General features: G+C 40.4%; 1 protein-coding gene across 2 annotated transcripts in view; it reads right to left on the bottom strand.

Annotated features, from left to right (window-relative positions):
• Positions 1-618: 618 nt before the first annotated feature.
• Rnf219 (ring finger protein 219) overlaps positions 619-25,071 on the bottom strand; it is a 37,397-nt gene continuing 12,944 nt past the window's right edge. For both annotated transcript variants that reach the window (XM_005365378.3, XM_026788385.1), the window contains exons 2-6: positions 21,712-21,847; positions 20,516-20,607; positions 16,856-17,104; positions 13,203-13,291; positions 619-3,390 (exon numbers count right to left, since the gene is read on the bottom strand). In XM_005365378.3, the coding sequence (XP_005365435.1) occupies positions 1,848-3,390; positions 13,203-13,291; positions 16,856-17,104; positions 20,516-20,607; positions 21,712-21,847 (2,109 nt within the window). In that variant the 3' untranslated portion in view covers positions 619-1,847. The remainder of the gene's footprint in view (positions 3,391-13,202; positions 13,292-16,855; positions 17,105-20,515; positions 20,608-21,711; positions 21,848-25,071) is intronic.

Below are 25,071 nucleotides of genomic sequence, written 5' to 3' on the forward strand. Positions count from 1 at the left end.
TAGCTTTTCTCCCCCTTGGTTATTGTTCCTTCTGAGAGTGGAGAGCATGATTCTCTACATCATAAAAGTGATTTGTTGTGTTCCTTATGGTTTCATTGAATCCTCAGAGTCTATTATAACTAGGGTCAGCAAATTCTTAAGGAAAAGGGCAGACAGTCCATATTTTAGCTTCTCGAGGCACAGTGGCTGCAAGTACTCCACTCCTCTATCAGCAGCAGGCACAGACACAGTGCAGCTGCGTTCTAATAAGCCTTTATTTAAAAACACATTTGGAATTTCAGATCATTTTCTTGTAGTATGGGCACTTTTTTTAAATTAAAAATGTGGTAACATTATAAAACTCTTGTTTTTGTTTTATTGTTGTTTTTTCTTTCCTTTCTGTTTTTTCTTTTTTGTTCATAGACCTTTCAAAACCAGGTGCAGGTAATGCTGCAGCTCAGAGCTGCACTGGTCTGGTACCCACAATGTCCTAGGCTCCAGCCTCTGCACTATAAACACAAGCAAGCACAGACCACCTTAGGTCCACAGTTGGGTCAACTGCTATATTTTAAAATGAATTGAAAATAGTATTCTAGGTCTTTAGAGACTAATCCATTACCAGAGATGACATCAAAGACATAGTGCATATGGCATTCTTTATTCAATTCACATAAAAAATCATGCAGTGTTAAGGTAAGACAATACATGTAAAATGTTCAGTGCACATTAGATAAGTTATTAGCATACAGACTTAGTTTTACAGTCTATATGGGCATACCAAACATGTTTAAAATAATGTACTTTTAAAGCCTAAACTAAAGGTTGTGCTTAGCTCTTATATATTCCCACTCCCACTTGTTACTTTCCACAAAGAAAAACAATTGTCCTACATAATGGATAGTCTATTAGCCAATAGGAACTTCTTTTTTCTTCTGGATGGAGAACTGAGCAAGCACAAAGGCTCCCATGCTTACAGTTCCCACAGTGAGCAGTAACATGCAAACAAGAACTTTATCACATAAAAGGCTCCCCTGTGACACAATGGGTGAAAAACCTAACAGACTGCTTTTCTACCTACACATCTGGAAAATGAAGCTAGGATGTTCAAATTCCTCCCAACCTTCCTTCCTTCCTGCCTTCCAATACATAATAATTTCTAACTTTACACACACATAGACGCGCTCAAAGATGAACAAATATAAACAACCTAAAAAGAATTTTCATACCAAAAATATGTTCTTTCATACTCCAGAGCATTTTTGCGCACGCACGCACAGATGCGCACAGACACACAACAAAATGGACAGAACACAATGAAGCAGGTGACAAACCACTATGTAAAATCTGAAAAGGTCAGCGAATACTCTATGTGTGGAGTGCCATTTCTCCAGCATGGTCTTACAGAATAATTAGGCCACCACTACACATAAATAAAAAAGGACATACAAACCATTTCACTCTAGAAATAGCTTTAAAGAATAGTACAGAAAATACTAAAACTTCTAAGAAACACAAGTTCTGAAGACAGTTAACAGGCCACCATATCTAACGGTTAAATAAGTAATGAGAAAACAACATACAGCCAATCCAGATACATATAACATTCATTTAAAACAAAACAATGAACAATACAGAGACAAATGAAACCCTTGCCCCTAACCTCTCTGTAAGACAGATCACCAACTAAAAGACCAAAGTTTCTACAAGATGAAGCACCCTGTAAACAGGTAAACCCACCTCTCTGACTTGACACTTTACTGAAGATTATCAGTTCATGATTTATAGAACCTTCATGAAGTGACTACAATAACGCTGAAAGCGACCACACCCCTTTCAGGACAACGCCACCAGGGCATCTCTCTGGGGAGTCAGCTCTTCGTTGCTTTGGATGGGCTGGCGTTGGAAAGGCTGCTCTGGATCTTGCGCTTCGTTGACTGAGTGGTATTCTTGTTCCTCTTTTCAGGCACAAAGGAAGTAGACCACGGAGACTGAAGGTGGCTGTGAAGGCTCTGCATCTCCGAAGACATCTTGAATAAAGAGGACCCGAACCTCTGTTCTTCAAACAGTCCGTGGGAGCCGCTTAACAGGACACCCTGGGAGAACTCTGTCTGAAACAAGCAGCTCTGGGGTTTGACTTCACCAGCTCCTGAATTAGAAGTGGGGTGCAGAGAAAAATCTTCACTCATCTCTTGGTCAGATGGAGAGAGGAGAAAGAAAGAAGAGGGTTTCCACTCACTGCCATTTTCTAACTGATCAGTAGTGAGAGCATTTTTGGAAAGATTCAGTTTAGGTCCTTCTTCCAACTTGTCAGGTTCCTCGAGAAACTCACTGCCTCGAGGTGACTTTGAGGAGCCCTCCAGCTCCACTGATTTAAAACCGTTACTACAAGGGCTCTTGCTGTTGTCAGACTCTGACATCATGGAATCCAGCTCGGAGATTTTGTCCAGATAAGCGGCATCCATGGACGCTTCACTGGATGTTCTTGTCCGGTTCATTTCGAGAGAGCGAATACAATTTAGTCTCTTGGACATGCATGATCCTGACCTCTCATTCAATTTTGAAGGGATTTCCCCAACAGAATTTGCTATCGTGTTCCGCTCTGAGCTGTCAAACTCCAAGCTCTGGGCATAGCTTGTAGAGCAACAATCCCAAAATCCTGTCTTTGGGGAAACAAAACGGTCTGACTTCTTTCCAGTTTCACTTTTACTTCCATCGTCCTCAGAAGAGTTGTTATTGCAGGCATTTGGAGAGTCACAAAAGTCATCAAATACCAGTTTTCTCAGATGGTTTGCATGCTTTTTGGAACTCCCTGCCTTGATTACAGAGTTCTCTCTGTTTTCTGGAGTATTTAGCTGAAGGCAGCTAAGGGACAAAGGAGTGCAAGGAGCCTGGAGATCATAAAGCTCTTCCTCTTTGTAGGGTGCACAGTCACTTGGCTTACTGCCCCACTCTCCTTCCAAATAAGCATCCATCGGTGTCTCTCGCATAGCCAGCAGCATTTCCGTGGGCTTGGGGTATCTGTCTTTGCTCTTGGGACAGTTTGGTTCAGTCTTGCTGGTGCTTTCCTGCCTGGCAGAACTGGTGTCAGCGAGTCTGCAGCTAGATGTTGTTAGGTGAGAAGCGGAGGTGGAGGTGGCTGTGCCAGCCTGCTTCCTGGCACCATCACCCTGATTCTGTGATGCCACAAGCTCATCGCTGCCTTTGGGCCCCTTGCCATCTGCAGAGGGTGCCCTCTGACAAAGGGCATCCATATCTTCCTTGACCTCATCTGAATGTTTCAGTTGTGCTACTTGCGATTCTAGTTCCTCTATATATTTATCACTTCGTTCTAGAGCTTTCTTGAGGCGATTGGTTTCTCGTTCATACTGTTCTACTTTGGACTGAAGAGCGGCAACTGTAAACCTTCCAAACCTGAAAAGAAGAGAAGGATGGTTAATGACATAGCTTGGGCTGTTTTGAATGCAAAATTTAAATACAAACTGTCCCAGCCCACATAACAGTGGGAGTTCCAGTCATGTAACAGTGTAGTCATCATGTATTCAGAACTGAACAGGAAAAAAGCAATGCCAGTGTAACACCTCCAAAAAGTGATTGCACTTACATAATGTGCAGTATCAAGCACAGAACAGAAGAAGTCTAATATGACATTTTAGTGGTAAAGTCAGACTAGCATTTGAGACAAAGGCAGAAACCCGCCGATGATTTCCTTTCCAAGAGCTAGCTATCAATCCAGCTCACATATGCATGAAGAGTTATCCCCTAAAACAATGGCAAAGATTTATGATAACATTTGAACAGTGGTCCACATCTTGAAATATTTACATTCAATCATTTTCCTATCGTACAGCAGTGTTTTACAATACATTTCTTATACAATGTCACCTTGTCAAACATAAAATGTCAATTTGAAATTCAGAAATCCTAGATGTCTCAGGAGGGGAGGTTTTAAATACTTATTTGGACCCTTTCAATTACAGTCACTGTTGATATGAAGCTTTTTCCTGCCCTTTCTCAACACTAGGCTTTAATTCATTTCAGCTCTCCTTATTTTCGGCATTTTACAACTGTACAGGACATCAATCTCATTTCTTCCAACTTTGAAATACAAAGTCAGTACTTGTGGTTCCAATATACTACGCATAAAAACATTTTTTTATACTTTCTGAAAGGGAATATTTGAGAATTACTAGAAAGAACATCAAACATTCACACTTTACCCAGTTTTATCTATTTCCCATTATTCCATCAAGGATGGGTACTGGGTTGAGTTGAGAAAACAATTTTAGCAGCTAGTGCAGGTTGGGGTACATCTGGGGCTGGAGACACAGACTACTCCAGTTGAGAAACACATGAAATGCCGAGATTAATTCTACCTGATGATGGGGAGAACTCGCACATGAAACTGCCTGCACATGAGACCATGAAAAATCCTTAAGTTCTTTCAGCTTCTTCCTGACAACTTTCATCTAACCCACCTGCAAGAATCTGAGAGCTGTCTGTTTGTAGGAAGGTATTTGAGAAGGTATCTTCTAAAAACTGCTGTCTTTTTCTTCCCTTTCTTTCTAGTTAAAAACTAATTACAACAAAGGAAATGTATCTGCACTAAATCATATGAAAAAGCACAAGGAGCCAAGAGCGATTGTACCTTGTAGTCAGCCACCATTTCTGCACAGCCACTCAGTGCCTGTCACCTATCTCCTAAGCCCTGGCCCACCTTCTCTCCAGCACAGCACTGACATCTCTGTTCTCTCGCTACTGACAGAAAAAAGCAAGAGCAAAGGTAAATATAGAATCATCACATCTCAGGATAGAAAGGGCTTTAAAAGACGCGATTGCTGAATATTGATCTGCTCACTGCAATTAACTCAACTCCCAGAGCACATTGCCTTCAACTTTTAAAATGCAAGACAAAAGCAAGAGACATAATAAAAACAAAAACTAAAGGAGCGGACCTCTTTGTCTTAAGACAAAGTTTGCTACTATGAGCATTTAGTTAAGCAACAACAGAAGATTTTCTTTGTTAAAAAAATATTTTGGCTTCTAAATATAGTGCAGGGCAGAGCTGGAGATAGGCAAGAGAGCTTTAGAAAGACTTTGGAGTACGTTCTGCAAACATGTGAGTTCCTGATTAAAACTACTCTGGCATAACCAACCTGCATGGTTTTAAATGGAAAAACCGTGTAGCATGTTTATTTAATGCAAAGAGCAAAAGTGACAGCCTTACATTTACTCACAGAGACTGACTTTTAAGTACAGACTTTGTAACACAGAGATCCTCACATAAAAATGACCAGATGATTTAAAATCAAATAATGCCACTAGAAAGCACATCAGATGCTACCAAAGGATGCCACTGGGAACTAGTAACAAGTAAGGAATGCTCCCAAATGGATGGGTGTGCAGTACAGACACGTATATGTGCATGTGCCGAGTGCCCCCTCTCCCTTTCTGCCATACTGGCTGAGACCCAGAACATGCTATATTCTCGCTAGATTGTCAACAAGCTCCAGTGGTCCTCTTGTCCCACTTCCAACAGCTGTATATGTGCACGCACAGCTTGTGATGTGTGCCGGGAATCCACACTCAGATGCCCATGTTTGTTCAGTGAGAGGCACTGAGTCACCTCCCCACCCCCACTTAGTTATATTTCTAAAAGGAGTATAAAGATTCTGAGATGAAGTCAGTGATATTACTAGTCATAGTTTTTGTATTGTATTTTGGAGAGGAAAAGCCGAAGTGCCCCATCTGGATGTTATTAAGGACAGGCACGTGAGTGGGAGAACTGGCTCACCGCTGCAAGGGATGAACTAGCCAGGAAAATGCTGGAGAGCTCACCATGGTGGTGGTGAAGACAGGGGAGAGCTGGCGGCTGAACAACCCTGCAACTGCCCAGGTCCAGTACCTGCAGAGTTGATGTCCAGGAAGAGTACCAGGGAGGATCCAGTGTCTATGACATAGATGAGGGGCCTCAAACCATCAAGGTCTGCATGTAAAGATGTGTGGATAAAGGGGTTTACTGTGTGACTTTACTGCAGCTTCCATGATGGGATTTTCCCTTTCTTTCTTTTTCCCCCCTCCCCCGATTTTTCTCTTAAATTTTATTTTATTGGGGAGGGGGATGTAGGGGCAGAGGATGGATGCAAGGAGACAGGAGATGGGTGGGATTGGGATGCATGATTTGAAAGACAAAAAGAATAAAAAGTTTAAAAAAGACTCACAAGAAGCCCTCCCACTCCCCCCCCCAAAAAAAAAACCCAAAAAGAGGACGGGCAAAGCACAACTCATTGAAAAAGTTAGGCTGTTTTCTAAAAGGTCAAAGATTTCAGAACCCCAAAGTTCCATTTTAACAATTTGCAAACATAATACTGAGTGATGGGAATTTCTTAAGAATGCTAATGGGCAAACTAACAGAAACGTATAGTCAAAACCACGGGAACTGATTTGTCTCTTGGCTCTGATGTGCCAGGGGACAAGGGACCTCTTGGTCTACATTTACTGCTAGACTCCTAGAAGAATTCTTTTTTATTGAAACACAGAAAGCAATGGAGTGGCATGTCGCCTTTTATTGTGGACTTTATCAGCATAGCTTTTTAATCATAGGCTTAGCATTCTTACAGCTGCATCCAGAGAGTGTTCCTTTCACCTGAGTAAAACACGCAGACGAGATGAGTGTGACACAGGGGTCAGGAAAGTTTAGTGATTCCAGCACACTTTTATTGAATTTGGTAAAAGGTAAGCTATCACACAGAAAGAACAACGAAGCAGCACATATAATGGCATACTTCCACAAAATAAGACAACGGACACAAGGGCTTATTTATTTTTTGGTTTTAATACTCTTTTATTCCCACTAATTCCTGATATTTCCAGAGTACATAACATTAAATGAAGCAATGCCGAGGCAAGAGGGATTTCTAAGTATCATTTAACATTACTTCCTTTTCCTGAGCAAATTTCAAATTGGTGCATTTTTATAAACATTCCATTAGAGACCAAAAAGCTTTGATTTTCAAAGTAGCAGTGATGGCCAAAGGCTTCATTATGCCAGAGAAACACTGCGAACAGTTTGGGAACTGACGCTGGAGACACATCTTTGCCAGACTCTAGAGATGTTTACAGGATTTTTCAGCCTGCCAATGTTAACTGAAGTATATGTTCTGGATGAGAGAAAAAGGATACAGAGGCAAAAGCCTGTTCCTGACCCTACTAGAATACTGAGGAATGAAAGTCGTATTAATTTGACCTTTTCCTTTTAAAATTATTTATTGAGAATTTCATATACAAGTATGTCATTCTTCCTCTTCTCTTCTTGCCCCTCATGCACCCCAATTTCTCAAATCCATGGCCTCTTATCTTTCAGTTATATGTGTATAGATTTATAAATAAACCTCCTGAAGTCACTCAGTGTTCCTAAGTGTTTAGGGCTGACCTCTCTGAATCAGCTAATCTACAGGCTGGTTCCCAGAAAGGACCGATTCTCCCTCTCCACGTAGTCTTCAATTGCTTGTAGTTTTTATTCTTCTAGAAAAAAAGTCCTGTGAGAACTCCTCCTTTCGTGTTGGCAATTCAATTGGTGGTGTCCATTTATTAAGTCTTGTTTACGCAACCATATTGCTGAGATTTTGGGTGTGTATCTTCCGTGTTCTACATAGAAGACACTATCTCACAGCAGACGTGACTACAGTAAGAACGTCTATAACAACAGAGTTCATAGGACTTTTTCTCCACAGCGTCTCATAAAGAAGGAACAAAATGTGTTTTAAAGGGGCCAGAAGAAAACAAACGAGGCAAAATCAATTATTAGAACCTAACGTTGTGGAACTAACAAAGTTTCAGTATGTATGCAATTAGCTAGTTGAGAAACTTTTGCCTTTATCATTTATAACCCCAATTAAAGGACTAAATACAATAAGCACAGGGGATTGGCAAGACCACCAACTCCAGAAAGGTTCTTCCTCAAAGACTTGATGATATTCTTATTTTGTGGGTGTGCACCTGCCTGAGTGCATGTGTGCACATGTGCTTCCCCCACAGCATGAATGTGGGAGGCAGAGGACGAAAGGCAGAGGCAGTTCTCTCCTCCACTCAGGCTGGAAGGCTTGGCAGCAGATGCCTTTACCTGCTGACCACCCCTGAGCATGGCATTCTGGAAAAACCATTTGCCTTCTCCTAACGTATGGGAATCAGTCATCAGGCTGGGCACACACCAGCCATCACCTTGCTTGCGGGAGGGAGCAGAATCTTTGACTTCCTGCTTTTTCCTTACGTACTAACTGAAGCAGCCAAAACCAAGTGAAAGCACTTGGAGTCTGGACTGGTTTTTTGTGCCCTAGCCTCTCTGACAAATTTCAGTGCTATTAAGTTACGTATCAAAGTCTATTTCAAGACGCTTATTTTAAAATCCACGACTCTGGAAAAGAGGCAAAATAATAGCAGGCCCAGAGTCCATGCTCAACTAACTGCAAACACCTCGAGAAGGGCGTGCAGGTTGTCCTGACAGTAGATGGCAGAATCTGATGATCTTCCCTTTCAAACGCTCTTCATAACTGACTATGGCATGCCCAGTTTGCTGCAGATGGCTCTACTGTGTTTTTTTTTTTTTTTGGTAGCTTTTTTCCTTTCTTGTACCACTGGTGAGAGACTTGGTCTCTGGTCCTTTGCTTAGAAACTCTAACTAGTGAATCACCTTTCCTACACCCTAGTACCAAGCAAGCACTATTCTCTCTATGCTATCAGCGATACAGATCCATTTTAATGTGAGATAAATCTCATTTTTTGGGAAAAAAATTTAGGAAAGGATTGCCCTTTAAGTTTGCATGATAATAATCAATCATGAAAAAAAATTACCATTTTATATCTTTTTATATTTACAGAGTAAAAACAGGCATATTTCCAAAGCATAGTAATCATAACAAAATCTCAGTAGTAGAAAACACTACTGATGAGTGCTAAGTCATTGAAAACTCCCCCAGACAAGTATTGATATATGCATTTTTTCACTTTAGCTAAATCTGCTCATTCTTTTTCTGTTCCTTCTCTCTGTATAAGGAACACTAAGAATAAAACAAAGAACTACTCTGTAATTATTCAGATGAGTTATTGAGGACTAGTGGATGCTCAGAGGGCTATAAGAAGGACTACAAGGTAAGTAAAAGCCATCCTTCCTGTTCTCAAAAGTTCATTATAATCTCTCTGACAACCACACTGCGCAGTTACAGCACTGCCAGCACCTAAAATATACTATCAACACAATAAAGACAAGGCTACAGAAAACTGCAGTAAGTGTCTATCACCAATTAGCTGTCTATCCTGAGAAGGGCCCCTCAGGCACCCAGCCCAAGGGCTTGAGCACTAGCTGCTGTCACAGTCTGGCCCCAGGGCATCATCAGGCTTCCCCTGACAGTCTACAAGTTCTCCTTCTGGGAAAACCAAAGGGCAGAACAGAATCAGTCACCAGATCAGGCTGGGGTCAAACACCAGGAATCATTGTGTTTGTCAGAGCAGAATCTGGAGGGAAAAAAAGATGCTGGAATGAATAGGTCAAGGGGGAAGAGCAACCCTAGCCAGCCAGGTAAGCAGTGGCTAAGAAAGGGAGTGGACTGGCATGTGGTCCTTGAGGAAAAGCAGACTCAGGAATTAGAACTGAGCCACAGCATAGAGCCAGAACAGAGCTAGATAATCCAGCTTACACAGAGACTCAGACAAGAAATCCAGGACTGGAAAATCTCTTACACACCTCCACCTCCTGTGGTTTCCTCTCAAACTTCTGATTTCTGTCATACCTTAGAGAACCTTCCGAAAATCTCCGTTCACTTGAAGATCTCTTCATCTGGAGAATATGCTAATCTCTGATGTCCTGTTACCTTAAAACTCTCACACATTTTTTGAGGACAGAAAAAACTTAAACATCTTCCCACCCTGGTTAGTTTACTCTAAGTGGTGATGGAGCAGAATGAACGGACAGCTTCCTTCTGTCAGCTCCAGAACAGAAAGATACACGTGCACACCAGATATATATTTACATAGTGTAAACATACGTACATGCATTTGCAAATACATCTAAGTGCCCTTGGGCTGGCAGAATGAGTCGTCACTAAGTTTTAATGTTGATCCCGCAGCAGGACTGATTCCACTTTAATGAGTACCAGAATAATCAAAACAAAAGGGAGGCAAGGCACAACTTGGCCTAGAGAAATTGTGGATGTCCTCACAGATAGTAACACTGGGCTGGATTTTAAAGAAAGGGTAGCCATTACATAATGATGATGATGATGATGATGATGATGATGATGATGATGATGATAATAATAATAATACTGGACAAGACGAGGAAGAAGATATGAGCCATGGTATGCAAGTACAGCAGAATAAAGACAAATATGTGAGCCCAGGGAGAAATTCCACATGACTAGAACAGAAAGAAAACAAGGCAAGAGAAAATACAAGGAAGTTTAAAGGTCAAGCACTCAAAGCCTTGTAGACCAGAGTTAGAAATTTGAGTTTTACTATGAAGGTGACTGGGATACATCAAATGTCATCAGATAGAAGAGCAAGAAGATGAGATTTATAGTCTAGATTTCAGGTAACAATAAAGTAGATACTTGAGGTTCAGGAGACTCTCAAGGGAGAAGAAGGGAAGAGTGAGGCTGAACAAGAAATTACTTTTATCCAGGCTACTGGGAATTAGATGAGACCTTACAAATGTAAGTCTGAGAGGAATGTTCGAAAGGACATCTGAACAGCCAGGTGTGCAATGAGGAAAAATAGTAAAACTAAGACTAACATTTCCATATTTGGCAACCTGATGAGTAGTGAAATTGCTGACAAAGACAAAAATAAACCAAGAGTGTACACAGTTTTCTGCACATGATGGAGTACAGTGGGTATTCTTATTTAGACACAAGAGTATAAACAGTTTTCTGCACAGGATGGAGTATAGAATATAGTGGGTATACTTATTTAGACACAGACAAACATCCCATTCCTTCATTCTTTGTTACAGTTGTGGTGGTCTGAATGAGAGAGGGCCCCATAGGTTCATAAACTTGAAATGTTTGGTCCCCAATTGGTAGAACTGTTTGGGAAGGATTAAGAAGTGTGGCCTAGTTGGAGGAGGTGGGTCACTAGGGGTGACATTTGAGTTTTTCTCTGCCTCTGCCTACTGTCTTTAGACAAAGATGTGAGCTCTCAGTTACTGCTCCAATGCTATGTCTGCCTGCCACCATGCTCCCCATCATAATGGCCAACAAGTCTTGAGGTTGTTGAAAAAATAAATCTATTATTTAAGTCAAACTGTGTATGTATTTTGTTCTGGAAGCCTGAGGTGACTAATACACCTTCCTAATTCTTTTCTACTCAGGTGTCTAAAGTGCACTCTTCTGAGTGACTTAGAGAATAGTCTGCTCAAACTGAGGGCTGTATCAGAGAATAATATCATGTTACTGTGTAAGAATTATTCCTTTACACTTGACAACTAGACAAAAGGAAAATAATTAGTCAAGGCACTTCCTATGCAGAGAAGGAAATAAATGGGTGATTTTTGTATGTTTGTATTTACTTTTAAACTCTTGGAATTTCATATTCTTTTCTACATAAACATAAGGACTCTGTCGTGAACCATATCTGGGCATTTTCAACTGTGATCAACCTGTCCCTGAATCCCTCCAGGGTTTACTGATGCAGAGCAAACAAGGCTATAAATGACATACAATACATTTAATACCTCAATGCTTTGCAAATTGATCTGGAATAGGGGTCAGCTCAAATCACTGTCCAAATGAAACTATTCCCTTCCCATGGAGAGAAGGCATGCACGTTAGAAACTGCAAATGCTACACGGAGGCTAGATTCAGAAGTGGAGCTGCTTGTTTACAAGTGGATGGAGGCCAGATTTCCTCAGGTGAGATTCTCCGGTTATTTATTTGGTAGAAGTCATGGATATTTAAAAGCATACATCTTTGTGGCTGGCATTAAACTTGAAATCTGGTGGGCAACTTTTCAAGAAATAAAAGCTACAAACAAAATAGCTTTCATTCCATTCAGCACGCTGTGGGAAACGACTAATGGATAAGCATTACTGTGACTGGCAGGGCGAGCTGCCAATAACAGGGATTCGAGCCCACATAAAAGCAACACTTTCTCAGGTTATGTCACTAATTTGTCAGTAAGACATTATCTGACAAGAAGGAAGAGCAGGGCTTAGAGAGCACGGGAGAAGGGAACATCAAGGAGTAAAAGTTCTACCTTTGTCAGCACTGGTTGTGTAATCAGGATTTACTTCCACCATTTCCTAAACCATATTGCATCCAACAAGAGCTATTTCTTCTCTGGTAGGATATACGTCCATCATTTACTTTTGTCTTCTTACAATAAGTAAAGAAGTCTAGTGGTCAGAAGCAGAGAAATGGTGGCATTCTGACATACATCCTGCAAGGAGACTGCACACCTTGGCATCCATACTGTTTTCTCATTTGCCTGTTTCCTCCTGTGGATGGGTGGGTTGGGGAGTGGACTCCAAAAGTTCTCTCATCTCTTTTCCATCTTCCCTCTTAACTCCTAGTTCTTCCTTACCACTTTGAATAGACAAATCAAAACGGTAAACAGGTCAAAACTTAGAACTCCTAACAGGGTGAAGTCTCCACCATCATAAAAGGAGGAGTCAATTCACTTCATTACAGTTTCAAATTTGTAGTTCAAACACCCCACTTTATTTCCTGCAAATGTGAAGTGCTCAGAATCTGAGGTGGTACACCTGAGTTCAAATGCTCCTGCTACCTCTTCCTACTGAGCAGATTCAGATAACAAGGGAGTTAACCCCTCTGTGCCTCCACCTCTCACTTATCACCTATACCACAGCTTATTGATCCAGGGAGGGAGTGCCTTACATGGACAATCAACCGTTATCAAGATTATACAGTCAGAAAATAGCTAAAGGGGACTGTTTTAAGCTTAACATTCATTAGTACTATTAAATAGTTAGATGTAAAATCAAGTAAAGCTTCATTTGTCTTGGGGAATATAAAACAATATTCTTATACATCAAAAAAGGAAAGGAGTTTAGAATGAAATCCTTTCCTCTCAATTAGCCTCAACTAAAGCTAAGACTTGAACTTGACACTCAGAATCATTCAACTTTTCTAAATGAGTCAAACAGAACGCACAAACCATTACAGAGTCAGCTAAAAGCACTGACAAGCAGAGACTTTGCTCTGTGAGATACCTACTTTTGGGGAGATCTGTTGTCAACTTCAGCCTTCAGTCGTAAATTCTCCCTCAGCAGGCCACCATTTTCCAACTTCAATTTTTTATTTGCCTGAAAGAAGAGTTAAAAATAATTAAACATAAGCTAACACAAAAGTACCTTGTAAAAATGACGACATGAGCCATCTGTATTCTTTCAGCAACATCAGCAAACTGAATACTAGACACAGTCCTCAGAAACGTAAAATCACCAGTGGAAATAACTTGAAACTGTGAGTACAACTAGGTATTTAAAATCTACATCCCCTAGCACTTTCTAAATCCTGTACTCGGAAATGAAGTTGTATTAGCTAGCTCAAAGCTACTAAGGGACCACGCTAATGGTAAATGTTTCTTTTTTTTCATTTTACCATAATTGAATGTTCTAAATAAGACAAGATTGCATCATACACAAGTATTTACAAACTAATGCTAAAGAGTTCATTCTTAAAGCGGGAGACTAGTTTCTTTGTTACTATTTAACACTTCTCTAGTGATAAATCTAACCCAAGTCATTTACTGACTTTCTTTCTTTAACAGGTCTTTCTTATTCTGTCTTTCAACTTCTGATATCCTTAAAATTTGGGCAATATTTCCTAGTAAATTCCACCAATTGTACCTTCACATACACATGGAAGAAAAAAAGTCCATTAAGAATGACTTTTTTTTTCTTTGTTTGTTTAATACCGAAAACTTACTAAAATCATGCAGTAGCTCATCTGGAATGCATAGGCTGACACAAAAGAAAAGAGGGAAGCCAGAAGCTCAGTATCACAAGAGCTTAAAAAAGATAAAATAAAATAAATATTCATGCTCTTATGTTGTAAAATATTATTTTAAGATGTGTTACATTTGTTTATGCTGTGGAACATTTGTTTAATGATGCAAAGATACAATATATTCTTTCATGTTGCATTTGTTTAACTCTGTGAAGCTGTGATTCTTTGCCTGTCTAAGCCACCTGATGGTCTAATAAAAGAGCTGAATAGCCAATAGCGAGGCAGGAGCAAGAATATGTGGGGGATGCAGAGAGAATAAACAGAAGGAGAAGAAGGAGGAATAGGAGAGGGGGACACAGGGGTCAGGCACCCAGCCACACTGCCAGCCACAGATGGGATAATTTAAGATAAGAAAAGCTGGCTAAAAACAAGCCAAGGTAAGGCCCTGCATTTAATACTAAGAATAAGCCTCTATGTGCGATTTATTTGGGAGCTAGGTGGCGGGCTCCCGGGAAAGACCAAAGACCAAAAGAGTCAAATGAGTAAAACAAACAAACTACACTCTTAGACTTTAGGATTTTCTTAAAAGCCACTTTATTTAAATTTTTTTGTTACTGCATTTGTGTGCCACTGAGAAGATAAAATTCTCTAGGTTAGTCACCAAACTTACTAACCCAGCCAAGAAAATGCTATGGCTAGAACATTTATGCTCATATTTAACAAACCATAGAATTACTGTCAGGGAAAAAGAAAGGGAAACCTAAGAATTTTGAAAACCTATAATAAAAACATTGGCCAGAGTTTCTGACTAACTTCCAGAATGTATTACTTACCTACTTTAATACAATTGTATCTCAACGGTAACAAGTAAGGGAGGTGGAGAATACTCACTTGAAGCCTATACCCCTACTCAAATGTTTGCTCACCTTCTTCAGGGATGCACACAAACCAGGATGCTGGAGGGTCAATTCTTTAAGTGACTAATAGACACCACCATTATTACCCTCTGAAGATACAGGAAAGCCATTTACTTCCTCATACACCAACAATGAATTAAGCTTTCAAGCACAGCACCGTAAAGGGAGGCACTTAGTGAATATTTTTTGATGATGACAAGAAGCTTAAATTAGAACTCACCTGACTTCCTTTCCTACCCCACCCCCTAATACTGGGATCATATTATGTTTCAAGATCCCTCACCAGCCCTGTGGCTTTTTAATACTTCTCGTTATAGGCTGGATAGCTCCTAACTATTAAAAGGACCTAAAGGTTATAAACAGTAGAGTTCTGCCTACTTACAGTACCTGGGGATATCAAAGCCTTTGATTATTATGCACTCTCAACTCTGACTGGGCGTGACAAGGTCTCATGTTTCCAAACTCACAGATACAGGCAGCATCAGATGTCCATTTGCTCAAACCAAGTCATACTCTACCGAATCGTTTTTTTCAGCATCTGACTGAGATTATTATTTGTACTTCATATTTGCATTTTGTCTCTGTAATCCACGTTTCTTACTCATCTGTAATTTATTACATAATATTTTCACTGGGTACCCCAAACAGGCTTAGTGAATATACCAAATAATTCTGATAACACAGTAATTCTGACAACATGTTCATTTACTAATTCTGATAACGTGTTACTAAAGTAACATGTTTATACACTAAGGCTGGCTGCAGTACACAGTACACACTTCCCTCATAAAGACGCAGGGAGGTACGGATGCAGCTCTTCTTTCTGAAAGCCATCTCCATATTCCTTTCACACTGGCCTTTTATGAATCGCACCACATTCGTTTTGTATATGGAGACTAATTTGAAAATGTTTTTCTACTACTTAACCTCGCTGAAGATATGAGAGCTAACATGCAGTGGTTCTTCTATAAAATACCATACGGAGTCCATTAACGATTTCGTGGCTCAGGACACAATAATTCAGAACAAGAACAGCATTTTAAAGAAATGGAGATAGGTTAAAAGGGCAGTTGTAGAAACGAGTGCTATAAAATCACACCATTTACCACTACTGTACTGCAGGGCAGATAATCCTCAAGTCAAGCTAAAGGCTGCTCTCTGTTCCAGAAAGCAATAGAATACCTGTCACTGTGCTAGTGTTAATGGCACACATCTTTATCTCCTTTCTAGACTTAAAAAATCCCAAGTTTGCTTCCCCAACCTCAACTAATGTCCTCTGTATCTTGTTGGATGGATAGACAGCCCATGTGCCCCATTACTCTCTACGGAAGTGGTCTAAAGCAGGTGCTCACGGCTTTCTCTGGAGCTAGTCAGTAAACTAATTGCAGAATGTACTTACATTCAGCTTTCAACATCAGAGAACGGTAGTGCTAAGAAAGACCTGGTGAAAATCTTTTGTTCAGCTGGGTACAGTGAGACACACCAGCAACCCTAACACTAGGAGTCTGAAGCAGCAGGGCGGTTAATGTGAAGCCAGCCTGGGCTACATAGCAAGTTCAGGCAATCTTTGACTAGTGAGATCTTGCCTCAAAAAACAAGCCAATAAATGTTTCTTTGCTAAGCCGGGAGATGGGATATGCTTGTTTCAATGCCCACAAAGCAGTCACTGCTGTAAGCTTAAAACCTTAAGGCAAACCACAAAGAGGGGGACAGAAACGCATCCTTTCAACTGATGCAACTCTTCCAGAAGCACGCTCATAGACAAGCACTACAGGTCTCCAATTATAGTCACAAATGGAACCACCTGATACCTCTTGGCCGCTCAAGACAGCTATGAGACGACGCGTTCCTAGTGCATGAACATCTCATCAGGCCTTAGTCCTGCTCTCTCACATTAGCTATGTGAGTCAAGGACACGGCTATGTATACTTGCGAAAGTGCGTAAACTACTGTACAACTTCAAAAACAACCACCGTAGATTTTCGCACGACTACAACTTACCTCTTTTAACTTATCCACATCATCTTTTACTTTTTCATAGATTTCATTAGCTGTTCTGAGTTTTTTCTTCCATTCCACTACTGTTTCTGGGTCACTTTTACTTTGATTATCTGCTGCTTGATGTTTGTCTTCGTTTTGGCTGCCCTGCATCAAGGTTAAAGGGTCCAGAATAGTCTTGATCTGTGACTCCAAGCTGAGGTTTTTACTTTTAAGTTCTTCTACTTCTTTCTGCAAACAATCTATTTCATCCTGAAAGAGTACGGAATTCAACGATCAGATATGAACTAATGCTTGTATATGCTCAGCCAGAGCCAATGTGTTCTTGAATATTACACTCAAACTTTCATACACACATGGACCCTTTATATACCAGAACGGTTTTATAAGGAAACAGTCAGCTTAAATTCTCAAAGTATTTTGTCTCTCATAAAAATTGATACCAGCTACTTACATTTGAATTCAAAGACAGCTCTGGCTTTATAAATGTCAACTCTTTGATTTTGTTTAAAATATCATCAAGAAATTAAGAAAAAACATGAATTTCAACAACAAAGTAGATTCCTATTCAGACGGAAAATTTGAGGCATCTTAATTGCTTTACAGAGAGAAATTTAAAAGCTATTGTTCAAAATAGCCAGAATTTTGTTTATATTTTTATTTCTATATCTAAAGTAGGAATGAAATCTTTCCACTTTGCATCCCAGATCAATCCCAGCAGTGGGTCTTCAACTGTTACTCAGAGCCATTCCAAATATCTGCTTGTCTGCTCTGGAACTGCTGTTGCTCTTGAATGTGAGGGCAAACATTTGGGGTAGATTCTTCTGTGTAGTGATGGGAGGCTCTGCCGGTCAGAGGTTGCAGACTACCACAGCCTGGCAGTTTTCTCTAAGTGTGGCAACAGAGAGGACTCCCCCCTCAGCAAGCTTCCTGCTTTCTATTATTCTTATCTGAAGGACTTTTTTAGGCCCAGGATGTCTGACCTACCTCAGTGGCGACCCCTGAGACAGTTCCCTGCAAATGCTATTCCCCTGCTGTTCACAAGGCAATTAGGCAAATGCTCAAGTCATTTCTATAGGACTCTACTGCCACATAGGAAGCCTTGTGATAGGAGCATGCCACCTAATGCAAACTAGGATCTGTCCCCAGGCTCCCGAGTCCTATATATTCCTTCTACCATGGACTAAAGTTGAGCTGACTCACCTAAGTCTGTCTGCTGGAGGGCTGTCCCTGTCCCTGGCATATCCACGGTCATCCCAACCCTGTTCCCTACTCGTCCTAGCCCTGTTCCCCATTTCTGCTCCCTCTACTCTCATGGACCAATGTAGCCACAGTGGAATACCATTTATTCTTCTATAATGGGCATAAAATCTTAATTACATGAGGCTGTTAAAAGTTCTAACAGAAAATAAACTCCAAATGTCAGTGCCTGTCTGAATGTCCCTCCCAATCTCCTGCAGAAATGCAGCTGCCATTGTGACAACATTACAAGGGGGAACATCGAGAGGTGATTAAATGAGGCCCTCATGAATGGATTAAGGCTGATATCTAGGTTATCAATAAATGGGTTCCTGACTTAAAAAGAGAAAGAGAGAGGGGAGGGGGGGAGGGAGGGAGAGAAAACAAGAGAGCATGCAGAGCAAGCGCTGGCACTCTTTCTTTTCTTATTCTTTTTCTCCATCATCATGTATGCCTTAACTTTAGCTTGTAGAAACATAAGCCAGTTTAAAGTGTTCTGATTTTAAAGCAAGAGAAAATAGACTTAAGTCAATGAGCTCTCTAATTAATATCTATGACATTTATTAATTATGGAAGAGTGCCTTTTGATTTGTCCCAGTACTATTTACTAGTATATTATAATACATTTAACAGTATTCTAAAAGAAGCTGCATCCTTCTCCACCCCACTTTTTGTTAGTTTGTTTGGAGACAAGGTCTCTATATCAGTGGTTCTGAGCCTGGGGTTGAGCAGCCCTTTCACAGGTGTCACATACCAGACATCCTGCATGCAAGATATAACAATTCAGAACAGTAGCAAATTGCAGTCATGCTGTAGCAATAAAATAATTTTACAATGAGGAACTGTAAGAGAGGGACACAGCATTAGGAAGGTTAAGAATCATCGCTCTTTTAAGTCCTGGCTGTCCTGAACTCACTCTGCAGACTAGGCAGATCTTGATATCGCAGAAATCTGACTATCTCTGTCTCCCAAGAGCGGGAATTAAAGGGATGTGCCACCATACCCAGCATAAGAAACTGCAATCTTTAAATAAATACAGCAATGAGTAAACAAGCATTCATTTAAATACTCACAAATGGGGAAAATGTAGGGATGAACATTTATTCCATCACTTATGCTCCAGTGCATTAAAATGTTTGAGGCAGCTCAGATAGTTTCCATGTGCAGAGTCTAATTTAAAGAAACCTTCCTATCATACTATATTTACACAGCAGTATAAATATTTGTTGCATACCAATCAGCCATTCTGTCTTGCTTCAAACTGACCAAGCCTAAATTAGGGGATAAAGACCCTTCGGAGTCTTAAAAAATACCCAGCCCTCGAGAAAGACTAAATTTTTCAGCTTCACAAGCCCCCTCTGCTTGCAGAGGATTTTTATGTATCTGCTGCACATGTCTTTCCTTACCCCCCACAAAAAGCCTTTCTCCAACTGCTAAGAGAAAAGGGGGATATAAAACTAGATCAAATATAATATATACACACATATACATATATACGTATATTATAAAGACTCCATTCTTCTTTTAATGACGATAAAATGACAATAGATCTTAATGTCTACTATCAAATGTATACTGAATTCACTTGTAAAAATTCCACCTTCATGGTAAACCAGTCTGCTCATTCACCTTTAGATGAAGATTAGAAATAACATTTCACACTGATGCTAACATATCAGTTTACTTAAGCATAACGTTTACATGTAGACCAGAATTCAGCATGTTTATAATTGTCAGTGATTCTATAGACAGTAACAAATTAATTGAGTTCCCTAAGTGGACTTCTTTAATCACTCACTTTTTTTTTTAAATGGAACAAATATAAAATAAACAGAAGAGGCACAAATTAGCAAGCACACACACACTTCTAAAAAGGAAGAGGCTGGAGAGAGAGCAGACTCAGCAGCTAAGAGGATTGCTGCTCTTCTCCAGGACCTGGGCCTGAATCCCAGCACACACCTGGCAGTCCCAAGTGATCCACCCCTTCTCCTGGCTGCAGACACTCGGCACTCAAGTGGTGCATAGGAATGCATGCAAACAAAACACATACATAAAATAAAAATCTCAAATTAAAAAATAATTTTAAAGAAGGAAAATGTTTCCATTTCTTCCTATTCTATGAAATCTTAGTCATCCGTCCTTTACTTAAATAAAAGCATTTCTCTATTTAAAACAGAAAAGGAAGAACTTATCACATATGTTTAGACTGGCATGCAAGGTTTCAGGCTAGGCACGGAGGTGAATGTGTGTCATCTCGAGGGTTACAAGACTCTCCAAAGACAAACAGCCCCGCCGCACACCAAAAAAGACCCAAGGGAAAATACAAAGAGCGAAGCTTCATAGCATGCAGTCTCAGACATGTGGGGCTATGACCGGTTTCCCTTAAGTCCACTGCTGGAGTCGCATTAAAGCAGTGTTAGATACCTCATACTCTTTGTGGAGGAGCTCGAGTCTCGTTCTCCGAAGGTGCTTCCTGACCATAGGGCTCAGCATAGGTTCACTTTCACCTGTTCCTCCTGGAGGGGAAAAACATCCTTATTTTTGTTTGGTTTGAGCAAAATGAAATGAACCATTTTTTTCATATTGCATCATATAATGTAGTGATATTTCATTTGTATCTTTAATAAAGCTTGCTTGATGGTCAACAAAGTAAAACAGACACACCGGCCAGCCTTACAGACCAGGCAGCAATGACACACAATTTTAATCCCAGTAGCCACACCAGCTTGCCATAGAAACCAGGTGGTAGTGGTGCACGCCCTTAATCCCAGAACTAGAGCGGAAAATAAGACCAGAGGAGACAGCTCTGAGTCCCAGCCTCATTCTGAGGGTTCCTGGAGGCAGGGTCACCATTTTCGAACTGAGGTCAAGGTAAGAGACAATGGCTGGCTGCTTTGTTTTTCTGGTCTTCAGATCAAACCCCAATATCTGTCTCTGAGTTTTTATTAATCGCACTTCAATATAACTTCCCCAAAACAAAATTTGGATATGCAGATTGGAGATGCTGGTCCAGTCAAAGATAAAATGAAACTAATTAAGGTTAAAAAAAAAAGAAAATTAGTGCTGCATTAGGAGGGACAAGAGGAGTGTCAAACAGGAGCTAGGAAAGTAACACATTCCGAGAGACTACTGGTGTTTATTTTTACTTTAGGGTAAATTCTTCCTTTTCTTTAATAAACTAAAATGCGCTTTACATTATCCTCAACAGGACCAGAGGCTCCAATCTGACTAAATTTTGTCTCACCTCTATATAGGCTACATACCACCACTCAGCCAACATTCCTAAAGCACACTTTGAGGCTCAAAACCTAAAGGTCACCTACCTCATCAAGACTTTCTCAGAGCTACTCACCTTCTTTCCAACACCCTCTAGCCCTTTATTTTCCCTTCTTAGCACCTGTGACTTTAAATCATTAATATTTCTGTCCACATGCAGTCTCTAATGTAAGCTGCATTTGGCTAGAAGGTTCTTTGTACTATATAAACTATATAAAATTACCAATAAGCCCAATATGATGTTGATCTGTAACAATGAAGACTTCATATCACTATTCCCCAAACAAACACTGTTTATAAATTGTCTTAAATCTATCTTACGCACATAAAAAATAAACCCTCACCAATAATCTCTTTGCAAGGATTTTCTGGAGTGATAGGAACTCTGCAAGCCGGACACTGGCTGTTATTCTTCAACCACAAGTCAATGCAAATGGAACAAAACACATGGCTGTTGGTGCATACAACAGGTTGACGGACCTTTGAACAAAAGAAACATTACTTTTAGTACAGAGCAACTTTTATAACTGGATTCCCAATGTGCTATGTTTAGAGCAAACAAATTGTTTCTCTCAAGTACGCCAAGCAGGGGGGATAGAGAGAACACAGGATGGTAAAACATGCTTCTTTTGACCACACGGTTTCTCATATGACAGACGCTAGCTGACAGCACTGCTCATGGAGACCAAGCAACTTCACTCTGAGATGCTTATTATGTATCAAACATTCATGGTCAAAAGAGAAAAGGCTTTCTGTTCATTAACTTTGGGACCTTATTCCTCAGCCTCTTTTCTATTAGAATCATAGGATAGCAGAACCATCAATCTGACGCTTAAATTTTTTCAGTGCCTTCCACTACAACATCAAGTATCAACAACAACCTACTAAACATTACATAAAGATCTGCTTTAATATCAGTGTGGTTTGTCATGACTTCATTCCCCAATATAATCGCCTTTAAGAGAGGTGATTATGAGTTCGGGAGCAGGTGAGTTGTCTTGGTAACAGATTAGTTCCCACACGAGCTGGTGGATAAAAAGACCAACTCTGGCCCTCTCCCTAGTCCCCTGTTTCCTATCTCACCACATAACTCCCTTTCTTTCTTTTTTCTTCTCTCCCCTCTTCACATAATAGGAAATTCCGGTTATAGTAAGTTTATGAATGTTTGAATTTTATCCTTCTGTTTGTAAAAATTCTTAAGCACTGCAGATTTCCAAATACTAGAAGACAGCGGCATATTCACCCTAGAGTCGCTCCTTCCCTCAAAACTACCTGCCGTCATTCTAAAAGTGCCTTATACCCAAGATTAGCAAGTCCAGTAATGAAGGAAGCTACTTCCTTAGACCAGTAGCTAGTCTAGAATGGTCACTGTCGTGGTTCAAATAAAAATGACTCCCATAGGTTCATATATTTTAATGCTTAGTTACCAAGGAGTGGAACTCTTTGAAAGGATTAGGAGGTGTGGCCTTATTGGAGCAGGTATGTTATGGGCTTTGAGGTTTCAAAAACCCAAGATAGGCCCAGTTACCCCTCACACACACACAGAGATCAGGACTCAAATTACTTCTCCAGCACCCTGACTGCATACCTCTAAAATTTATGGAAGAAAATATTGAAGACAGAACCATACACATTATATAAGGGGCATCAAGACACTCTACTTTGTAAGAAACTATGTAAAAGCAACCAGTGAAACAATTTAAAAACAATCAGAATTTTTTATGTTTTTGATCATACACTAAAGGATAAAGAAAACAATCTCCCAATCTAGAAGACGGTTTTGATCAAATGCACTAGTTGGCATATTTTTTACTGAAGTGTCAATGACAGGAGGAACAGTTTTGTATGTACTGAAAGTACAGGCCATATTTTGGTCATGTGAAGTTTCTTCCATCAAACTCACTTTTAAATGGGGAAGCCTGCTAAAGAGGCTTTGAGAGTCATTGGCATAAAAGATAACAGCATCTCATCTAACAGCACAGGACTGGTGCAGATTCCTTGTGCAGGCAAAATGGCTAGAGGAAAAAGGCAAGTACAACAGCAGCATCTACAGAAGGAAGCTGAGAACAGGATGTCTGGTGTCAAGAAGGAAAGCATGGTAGTAATCACAGAAATCAAAACAAAGACGCTTCTTAATAGGAAGGCAGTCCCAAGTAAGTAAGTTGTTGACGAGGTAGAGATGACACGTTGGCATTTAACTGTATGAAATGGTTTGCTACTGAAGTTTCTCAGCAAATGATGGGGACAGAAACACAAGGAGGTTGACAGGCAATGAATGATAAAGACAGAAAATGCAGACAAGTTTCATATTTAAAGGAGAAGACATCTAAATTAGACCATTGTTAGCAACATCACGATGATGGAGAGAGTAGCTAGAGACAGCCAAGAAGTCAAAAGGAGAACGAGATTCAAGCAACAGGAAGATTTTGTCTTCCACAGGAGGAAGGAGCCAGCTTCCACATGAAACAAACACAAGGGTTGACCCGAGGATGGAAAGAGGAGGGGATCCATGTTCCAGCTTTCTCAGTTGTACCCTACACTTTAAATAGAAAATGAGGTTATCAGAAACCTGAAGGGGGAGAGTATGGATCTGAGAAAAGGAAAGTAAAACAGTTATTTTGAAAAGCAAAGAGCAGTTTATTAGGAGTATTTAGCAGGACGACTTAATTTTGTTTAATTCCTATTCGAGGTCTGTGGTTTTGAATGCAATGTCACAGTTCCCACAGGTGTGCATTCTTCAACTGCTGAGCTGCTCAGGCTTGTTTAATCTAGAGCTGAGGCTTGTCAAAGAGCAAAGGGAAGTGGTCACAACTTGTCAGATGGAAATGAGCACTGGCATGGTAATAACGACAGTGAAAGAGTGACACAGCAATGGCAGGCTTCAGAAAGGCGGAGAACGAGCACAGCATAAATGGAGCCAGAGAGGAAAACATATCTGGCCAAGCTACTAGGAGTGGCATGTAGTAATAGGAGCGGCGGGGCTGCGTACCCAGCACCCCAGCCGCCTGCATGGCTAGCTTATGCCCTGAAATAATTACACGGACACTGTATTCTTTTAAACACTGCTTGGCCCTGTAGCTCTAGCCCTTACTGGCTAATTCTGATATCCCGATCAACCCATCTCTAATAATCTGTGAGCACCGGTCTTACCGGGAAGATTCTAGCCTACGTCCATCCTGGGTCGGAGCTTCATCGCCTGTGTCTGCCTGGGAGAGGGGAGGATGGCGTCTCTGAGCTCACTTCCTCTTCCTCCCAGCATTCTGTTCTGTTTACTCCTCCCACCTATGTTTTAACCTATCAGGGCAAGCAGCTTCTTTATTTAATTAACCAATGACCTTCCTCCATCAGTGGCACAATGGCTTCTAACGTTTGTCTGGGGCCACATTATCTGATATGTCCAATTTTCTCTCTTACTCTCATGTGGTTAATATTTGTTCTATGCTTACAATTCCCAACTCTCTCTCTAACTCCAGTAAGAGACGGAGTTTAGACTTCTAAGATAAACCTGGGGCCAACTCCTAATATCCCAAATTTTAACTTCAAGTAAATCTTTTGGTTACTGTAGACTTAGTTTTTATCCCTGAAAATCATGGCTAAACCTAGCATCCTTTCATTTATGTGTTACTTTAAGTTAAATAATATATGCTAGCAAACTCATGTAACTTCCCCTGCACTCACATGGATACTCGCACACACACACACAC

This window comes from Microtus ochrogaster, unplaced genomic scaffold (genome assembly GCF_000317375.1).
Source record: "Microtus ochrogaster isolate Prairie Vole_2 unplaced genomic scaffold, MicOch1.0 UNK2, whole genome shotgun sequence".
NCBI classification, from domain to species: Eukaryota; Metazoa; Chordata; class Mammalia; order Rodentia; family Cricetidae; genus Microtus; species Microtus ochrogaster.